At 35.9% G+C, this 10,000-nt stretch overlaps 1 protein-coding gene across 3 annotated transcripts in view; it reads right to left on the bottom strand.

The window, feature by feature from the left end:
* Positions 1-10,000, bottom strand: part of LOC136043856 (transmembrane protease serine 11D-like) — a 56,906-nt gene that overhangs the window by 22,164 nt on the left and 24,742 nt on the right. For 2 of the 3 annotated variants that reach the window (XM_065728805.1, XM_065728803.1), the window contains exons 6-7: positions 5,862-6,050; positions 1,869-1,942 (exon numbers count right to left, since the gene is read on the bottom strand). In XM_065728805.1, the coding sequence (XP_065584877.1) occupies positions 1,869-1,942; positions 5,862-6,050 (263 nt within the window). The remainder of the gene's footprint in view (positions 1-1,868; positions 1,943-5,861; positions 6,051-10,000) is intronic. The other variant, XM_065728806.1, reaches the window with a different exon arrangement.

The following is a 10,000-nucleotide window of genomic DNA, read 5'->3' as shown; positions in this document are numbered from 1 at the left end:
CGCCCATAGGAAAGTTTTTGAAAACACACGTATAAGGTTTGTAACACACACATAAGAATGATTGTAAAGGCACTGAATCAAGCAATTTTGAGTAAAATGTGCGCATCGCATAATTAAGTTTGGAAAATATAACTGAATAGTATTCAGACCACGAAGCTGCCGAGAGGCGGCAATTAAAATTTGCTGAATTATCTAATTTAAATGAATTAATCACTTTGTCCTATTCATTCTTGTTGGTAGAATAATCTAACACTTTATATCAGCTTGATCGCAGACGTTTCAGTAATAAATAATTAAAGAATTAATAAATACTAACAATAAAATACATAATAAAATAAAGTTAATAATATAATAAGTTAGAATAAAGAAATAATTGAAGAATCTAATAATAAATTAAGAAACAATACATGAAATAAGTTAAAAATAATTTTGGAAATAAAAAATTGTTGAAAACAATCTATATATATAAAAACAAGTTGTCTGTGTGTGTGTGTGTGTCGAGTGACGTCATGTTTGTCGACTGACGTCATTATAAGGATTGAGCTGTATGCTTCATGAAGTTGTTTGTCAACTGACGTCATGTTTGTCAACTGATGAAATTACATACCGGGACACCGGGACACAAATGACGACCGGGACACAGGGAATATAAATGACGACCGGGAACCTCAAAGAGAAATTACAGACTGGGACACCCGGACACAAATCACGACCGGGACAGAGGGAATATAAATGACGACCGGGACACAGGGAAATAACTACAATGGGGATGCCGGGGGCACAGGCGGGATATATAAATGACGACCGGGACACAGGGATTTTTCGAATAGAAATTACAGACCGGGACACTGGGACACAAATGACGACCAGGACACCGGGACACAGGGAATATAAATGACGACCGGGACACTCAAAGAGAAATTACAAACTGGGACACCGGGACACAAATGACGACCGGGACACAGGGAATATAAATGACGACCGGGACACAGGGACACATCATTAGAATAATGAGGTATAGATCTGAATACGGATTGTTTTTCCCATGGACAATTATATGTTGCATGTTCAAGAGTCAGTAAACCTGGCAATCTATATATATATATATATATATATATATATATATATATATATATATATATATATATATATATATATATATATATATATATATATATATATATATATATATATATATATATATATATATATATTCAGTGGCGGGACACAGGGACACAACTACAATGGCACGTAACTAATATGGCACGTAACGACATATGCGCGCGGGGGGAATTGGGGGGGGGGGCACGAAGCGCCCCACCAACTAGGTGTTGGCGCCCCACCAACCCACCAACAGCTAGTTTTGTATAAAAACCTTTGTACTACGACACATGATAAAGAAAATTTGACTTTTAGCATTCTCTTAGAGGCTAACTTCTAATAAATTGTCCTCTTAGTACGATCAGATTGAGAATCCAACGCAAAATCTGAATGCAATTAATCTTTTTCAATCTTTTTTTTAATCTTTTTTTTCTCTATGGATTTTTTTTCCATCGTCTCTGATTGCTCATGATGTCATTCTCCGTGCACGTTTGTTTGATTGTTTTGTTATTGTGTTTTTATTGTGTAATTCTGCTTTTTGTGGTGGGCCGTGGACTTGGGTACTGGATCTTCAACTAATATTGTTTATGTTGTAAATATTGATGGGGTCATCACAATCACGAGCTCTGTCTCTCCGTGGTGACCCAGTGTATTTTATTTGTTATGCGTATTATATTAATAAATTGAATTGAATTGAATTGTCTAAGTAAGGATTTTTCATATTTTAGTAACACAGATGAGGATTAAGAGCATGAAAGTGAACTAACCTTTTTATATTTCCTCAAATAAGTTTTAACAGTATTCGATGAACATTCCACATCGGTAGCACAACGTCTGAAAGCTACAAATAGAGAACTAAAAAACGAATTCGTAAAGTGTCTATTAAATTATACTTTGAAAATTTTTCTATTTGCTTTACTTATTGTGAAATACACTTGATTAATTCTTACATATCTATATATTCATTTTTATTCTAATGAATTATTGCAAATTCAAACAATCACGCCATTATCCATCAATAGTATTTTTAAATATATTTACCTTTATCTTCCAACAGAATCCTTGAAAGTTAAATAGGGAGTGAAAGTGAAAGAGGATAAGAAGTAACTAATAGAGCATGAAGGTGTAAGCATCTTCCTCTGGTACCTTTGGTGCTTCAAAATACCAGGCTATTTGAATTTCTTTCGTATATTAAATAAATTATTTGAATTAATTAAATTTGATTATTGTATTTTAGATAAGTTTTCATAATTTTTTTCTAACGCAAAATTTTACCCCATATCATTCCAAACATTCTGCAGGTTGATCTTTTAATTTGGCAAATCCGATCGATTTATAGAAAGCCACAGTCAAAAATCGTTAATTACTTTGGTACCATAATGCCGATTTAAGTGAAAACAAAAAATCGGCAAAGTTTGAAATATATCCTTAAGCCAACTACCTAGCTTTTCACCAGCACTATTGTATTGGAAAGCTACCTTCCACGATTTTGTTCAGTTTTATATGTCATTCTTAACAAAAAGTTGGTTGGGGGGAATAAGGCCTTTCAAGCGACCCAAAGCTACTAATCGTTTCTTCCCTTCATGATTTAAGAAGACGAAGAAGTTTAACGGTGATCCTCCTCATGACAAGACGCAGATGCATGTTAAGTAACAAGGGGTTGTTTTCTTCAAGAAACAGGTTCTTGTTACGTAATAAGGAATGTTTTCTAAGAAGTGCAGATGCTTGCTATGGAATTCTTAACAAAAAGTTGGTTGGGGGGAATAAGGCCTTTCAAGTGACCCAAAGCTACTAATCGTTTCTTCCCTTCATGATTTAAGAAGACGGAGAAGTTTAACGGTGATCCTCCTCATGACAAGACGCAGATGCATGTTAAGTAACAAGGGGTTGTTTTCTTCAAGAAACAGGTTCTTGTTACGTAATAAGGAATGTTTTCTAAGAGGTGCAGATGCTTGCTATGGAATTAGGAATGTTTTCTAAAAGATGTATGTGCTTGTTACTTGTTTACTCATGCAAATGGATACAGGTGCATGTTACGTAATAGAGTTTTGTGTACTTATGCAAATAGACACGAATTATTGTAAGGTAATGTGAATGCTTTTAAAGGCAGCCATAGAAAGTTTTTAAAGGCAGCCATAAGAATGATTTTGAAGAAGCACATAGGAAGGTTTTTGAACCGACCTATAGCAAGCTTTTAAAGGCAGTCATAAGAATGTTTGTAAAGGTGGCCATAGGAAGGTTTTAAAGACACACATAGGAAGGTTTTTAAACACACACATGGGAATGCTTCTAAAGGCAGCCATAGGACTTTGTAAAGGCAGCCATAGGAAAGTTTTTAAAGACACCCACAGGAAGGTTTTTAAATCGGCCCATTAAAGAAGGCATGCATAGGACGATTTTTAAACCGGCACATAGGCAGAAAGGTTTTTAAAGACACACACAGGAAGGTTTTTAAACCGGCTAATAGGAAATTTTTAAAGGTGGCCAATGGAAGGCTTTTAAAGACACACATAGGAAGGTTTTTAAAGAAACACATAGGAATGCTTCCAAAGGCAGCCATAGGAAGTTTGTAAAGGCAGCCATAGGAAGGCACTTAAAGACAAGCACAGGAAGGTTTTTAAACCGGCCCATTAAAAAAGGCATAAATAGGAAGATTTTTAAACTGGAACATAGGAAGTTTTTAAAGGCAGCCATAGAATGGAGCTTAAACTACCCCTAATCAGATTCCAGGCCTACGGTCGGTTGGGCTAGCAGCCCTCCACTTAAATATAAGTGCTACGAATAGTCTGGTTGGAAGCGACCCCATAGCCGACCGAAAAAGTGACAGTCCGACAGCATGTCTGAGTTTCTGGCAATGGCAAACATCAGACGGAGCGAAGAACAAACGCTCGTACTGGAACATTGCAGATGGAGGAGGCAGACGTCACTCTCTACGCTGAGCAGTACCCGGTCGAAGACCACGCTCGCACCGGAACAATGCAGATGGAGGAGGCAGACGTCATTCTCCACGCTGAGCAGTGCCCGACAGAAGACCCAAGTCAAGGAAGTCAAGTCATAGGAAGGTTTTTAAAGACACTCATAGGAATGCTTTTAAAGGCAGCCATAGGAAGGTCTTTACAGACACAGATATGAAGTTTTTAAATGCACCCATAGGAAGGCTTTTAAGGACACACATAGGAAGACTTTTAAAAACAACAAAGGGAAGGTTTTTAAAGACAAACATAGGTTGGTTTTTAAAGACACGCATAGGAAGGCTTCTAAAGACGGAATGCTACGTAAGAGGACTTGTTAGAGTTCAGGAAGCCTCTAGTTAAGATGCAAACGCAAGCTTTAAATCATAAGGAGTGTTTTCTTCAAGACGTTAATCAAAACGGTTTTCAAGACATTTCAAAATATTTTTTAAGAGCTTTTTCTTCAAGACATTTTTCAAGACGTTTCAAGACATTTCAAGACGTTTTTATTACATTTTTCTTCAAGACATGTTTCAAGACGTTTCAAGATATTTCAAAATGTTTTTCAAGGCATTTTTCTTCAAGACGCTTTTAAAGACGTTTCAAGACATTTAAAGACGTTTCTAAGACATTTTCTTCAAGACGATTTTTCTTCATGATTTCTTTACTTGTTATATAATAGGAAATTGCTTAGTTATGCTAAGGATGAGACATTCTCACATGACTCGCTAGAAGTCAGGGACTGACAGTCAAGTGGGGAATCCCTGGTTATACGTGAAGATAGCACGTAGGCTGTTGTTACGTACGTAAACATTTATTTCCTCAATTATCTCTGGTCAATTCCTCTAATATTTTCCCGGTAGAAAATTCCCCACAGAAACTTATTCCTCAGACAATTCTCCACAATTTTCCAAAATTAAGCAGTCAGAGGGAAATTTAGACGAATCAATAGAATGAACAGAAAAAGGAGTTCAGGAAAATTTTACCTGTATTCCAAAATACATTTACAATGTTTGGTGTAGAAAATCCTATAGGAAATATTTTGATATCTTTGTTACTTTTAATTCATTCAACTGTGTTTTGGTGGCTGGTGGTCCAATTATCATAGTATATTAGGATAAAAGATTTTTTTCTGCTTGGTTTTTTAATTAAGGAGTTTTGTTACTTTTAAATTTCCTTGGTTTTGACTTGGAATTTGATTCTATGTTATTTAAATTAGGTTTTTGAAAATACCTCTTAGGGGTACTTCCGACGGGGAACCGGGAAATAAACCTAGCGGACGTGCTTTCGGTCTTAAGGGGTGAATTGGCATCAAATAGTGTATATGTCGGTACCAGAACAAGTCAACGGGAAGTAATGACTTGGACATCTTAATTCCAACCTGTATCTCCGTGCGCTTCCATCATAGGAATGGAACCATGACTGTCATATTTTAAAACCGTTTTCAATGATAATTCATCCCCCAAAAACCAAAAAAAGAATTAAAATAAGAAAAAAATAAGTACTATAAGATATTCTACACCATACTTTAAAAATATGTATGAAGTATCTTAAAAAATATGTAGTCTCAACACCGATGTTCCAGAATTTAAGTTAAATATTCCAAAATCTCTTATTTTCTTTATTCTTTATATTTTATATTTGTCCTTTGACTGCTCAATTATATATGTGGGGTGGAGGGGGGCTAATTTTCTGCAGGGTCATTTTTGGGGTTAAATTGTCTACGGGCAGGTGTTTTTCCTTTTTTTGTTTACGAAGTAATTTTTAAGATTAATTTGTTTGAATTTCAAGTAAATATATATAAATTACCTGCGTCAGGACTCAATTTATCATCTTCTCTGAGCCGTAACTTCCCACCGTCTAGCCAATATTCTTTTTGCATTGCAAACATTCCATAAAAACCTTGCCTTCTTTGAATGTCCGATTCCTTAGTACAGTTTTTAGTAGCTCCTTCACAGATACAGAGAATACAAGTGGGCAACTTCCATTTATCTAAAACTAAAATTTAAATTTTATATTGGAGATAAACCGTTTGGAAAGTGAGCACCGTGTCAGATCTAAAACTTCAAAATGGAAAAGTTAGCCTAGTGAAACAGAAACAACATAAGAATGTTCTTCACATTTGTCATAAATACAATCTCCAGGGGGGTTGGTGGTAAGAGACAATCGCAATATCTAGTTCGTACTTTATACTTAAGACTAGGGTTACAACAATCATATCGTAGCCGGGTAATCATGGTTGCAGCAGTAGCTGCAACCATGATTGCAAATGAGCCTGAAACCCCTTGAAAATGGCGTCATATCGAAATAAAAAGCCACCATTGGAATCACTGTGGTCGAAAACCATTGGTAGGACAATTACAGACCTTCACCTTGAACACAGAGAAAAATCACTTTTTTGCATGGGTAGCACTGATGTGTCTTTTTTTCTTTTCTTTTTCACCGGGGCTAACGAATGACCAGAGCATCAAAGAGAGATTTTAATGGCTCATTTGAACAGAAAATAAATTTACTTGTGCTTTTTTTAAGTGACTGAAGAGATTAGAGGGAAAATAGCCCCCTTTCCATTATGCCTTAAGTTGTCCTATAAAAATTTTGAGATGACCATTTTGTTTAACATAGGTCAGAGGTTCAATAACAACGGTTTTGATGATGATATGACCCTCCATAGTCCCTGGGTAAAGGCTGTACGTGGTATCGGGCGTATCGGTATTGCACGCACAAGTAGCAAACAGTAGCCCATAGTAACCAAAAGTTAAAAAACGTATCTATATCTATATATATATATAAATAAGTTGTCTGTGCGTGTGTGTGTCTGTCGAGTGACGTCATGTTTGTGTCGACTGACGTCATGTTTTCGACTGACGAAATTACAGACCAGGACATCGGGACACAAATGACGACCGGGACACCGGCACATAGGGAGTATAAATGACGACCGGGACACTCAAAGAGAAAGCGACCGGGACACAAAAAATGTTCGATTAGCAATCACCATAAACAAAGCACCGGGACACAAATGACGACCGGGACACAGGGAGTATAAATGACGACCAGGACATAAGTAAAAAAAACTAAAAAACTAAAGAAAGGTAAAAACTACAAAAAAAAAAAAAAAAAACTAATAAAAAAACTAAAAAAGCTAAAAAACTAAAAAAACTAAAAAAGAAAAAAAAGAAAAAAAGGAACAAATCGAAAAATAAAGGAGAAAAACAAAACTAAAAAAAATAAAAATAAAAAAAAAACTAAAAAGATAAAAGGGGAAAAATACAAAAATTTATTTCAAAATACACCATTTCAAAAACGAATGTATATACAGACCGGGACACCGGGATACAAATGACGACCGGGACACAGGGAATATAAATGACGACCGGGACACAGGGACACAACTACAACGGGGACACCGGGGGGCACAGGGGGATATATAAATGACGACGGGACACAGGGAATGTTCGATTAGCAATCACCATCAACAAAGCTCAAGGGCAATCATTAGAATCATGAGGTATAACTAAAAAAACTAAAAAAAGGTAAAAAACTAAAAACTAAAAAAAAGACCAATTCAAAAACGAATGTATATACAGACCGGGACACCGGGACACAAATGACGACCGGGACACAAGGAATATAAATGACGCCCGGGACACACAAAGAGAAATCACAGACTGGGACACCGGGACACAGATGACGACCGGGACACAGGGACACAACTACAACGGGGACGCCGGGGGGTATAGGGGATATATAAATGACGACGGCGACACAGAGAATGGTCGATTAGCAATCACCATCAACAAAGCTCAAGGGCAATCATTAGAATCTTGAGGCATAGATCTGAATACGGATTGTTTTCCCATGGACCATTATATGTTGCATGTTCAAGAGTCGGTAAACCTGACAATCTATTTATATGCACAGACAATGGGACAGCAAAGAATGTTGTATATTCGCAAGTTTTACGTAGTTAAAAACATATATATATATATATATATATATATATATATATATATATATATATATATGTATATATATATATATATATATATATATATATATATATATGTATATATATATATATATATATATATATATATATATATATATATATATATATATATATATATATATATATATATATATATATATATATATATATATATATATATATATATATATATATATATATATATATATGTTGGGGTGGCGCGAAGCGCCACCCCAACAGCTAGTATATATATAAAAATAAGTTGTCTGTGTGTGTGTGGGTCTGTCGGGTGACGTCATAGTTGTGTGTTAACTGATGTCATGAAGTTAGTTGTCGTCATTTTTGTTATGACGGTGACGTCATTAAAGGTATTTAAGATATGCTCGATGCTACGATGCCCTGCAATATCCTATCATTTTTGGGATGGAGCCGACGGCTATCACTTCAATATTAAATTGATGAATCCAGCCACTAACAAAGAAATGAATAAGAAATGCAGTGCAATGCATTATTATTCCTATAGACTATTGATTTGGCAGGATGAAGAAAATTATATTTTAAAATGCCGTCAATTGTTTCACCAATACGTCGTTGATATGTATGCTAAAATTGAATCAGTACATTTGCTATATATCCGCCTGAATCAGACCAAGCTCCGCTCAGAACAATACATTCATTTGCGACATGCAGTTGTAAATGACGGTAATACCACAAACGTTGGAAGATTAACAATTTTACCTTCATCATATGCTGGCAGTCCCTGTCATATGCATGAATATGCTCAAGATGCTATTGCGTATGTTCGTCTCTATGGTTGTCCAGATTTATTTATTACATTTACATGTAATCAATCTTGGAACGAGATACAGCAGCTTTTACTTCAAGGACAATCGGCGGTTCATAGACATGACATTACGGCCCGTGTCTTCCGGCAAAAGTTGAAATCACTGATAAACTACATAGTAAAACTTCAAGTGTGTGGGTCAGTGCGATGCTGGATGTACTCAGTGGAATGGCAAAAATGAGGTTTGCCACACGCACATATACTAATCTGGCTACATAAAAAAATTACTTCGAACGAAATTGATGATGTGATTTCCGCTGAAATACCTGATGAAAATGTCGATAAGGGGTTACATGGTATTATTGTAAAAAATATGATACATGGACCTTGCGGTGCACTGAACGAAAATTCACCATGCATGGCCAAAGGAAGGTGCACAAAGCAATATCCTCGACTTTTAGTATCCAACACAATTACTGGCAATGATGGTTACCCACAATATAGAAGAAGATCTACTGAAGATGGCGGTAAAACAGCAATAATAAAGAAGCGTAAGGGTACCACCATCGAAGTAGATAACCAGTGGGTTGTTCCATATTCCCCATTATTGTCAAAAACATTTAATGCACACATAAACGTTGAATACTGTAACTCCGTAAAGGCAATCAAACACATATGTAAATACGTCAACAAAGGCAGTGACATGGCAGTTTTTGGCTTGCAGCCCGAAATCAAAGATATCGACGAAATCGTACAATATCAGGCTGGAAGATACATAAGCAGTAACGAAGCTGTTTGGCGAATTCTTTCATTTCCGATACATGAACGTAGTCCAGCTGTTGTTCACTTAGCGGTACATTTACAGAGACGTCCAAAAATGAATTGATTGAAAAAGTATTTCCGAATATTCTAAACAATTATAAAAATAATAAATGGCTAAGTGAAAGAGCGATTCTTGCACCCAAAAATATAGACGTCCACGAAATCAACAATATTGTTTTGACCAAGATTCGAGACCAGGCAGTCCTTTACAAGTCAGTCGACACAGTTTTGGAACCAAATGAAGCGGTTAATTATCCATCTGAATTTTTAAATTCCGTGGATCTTTCAGGGTTTCCACCACACGTGCTACAACTAAAAATAGGCGTACCAATAATACTTTTAAGAAATATCAAC

The sequence above is a fragment of the Artemia franciscana genome, chromosome 2 (genome assembly GCF_032884065.1).
Source record: "Artemia franciscana chromosome 2, ASM3288406v1, whole genome shotgun sequence".
In the NCBI taxonomy this organism is placed as follows: domain Eukaryota; kingdom Metazoa; phylum Arthropoda; class Branchiopoda; order Anostraca; family Artemiidae; genus Artemia; species Artemia franciscana.
The sequence above is the reverse complement of the archived record's forward strand: the minus strand, read 5'-3'. Positions and strand labels throughout refer to the sequence as shown.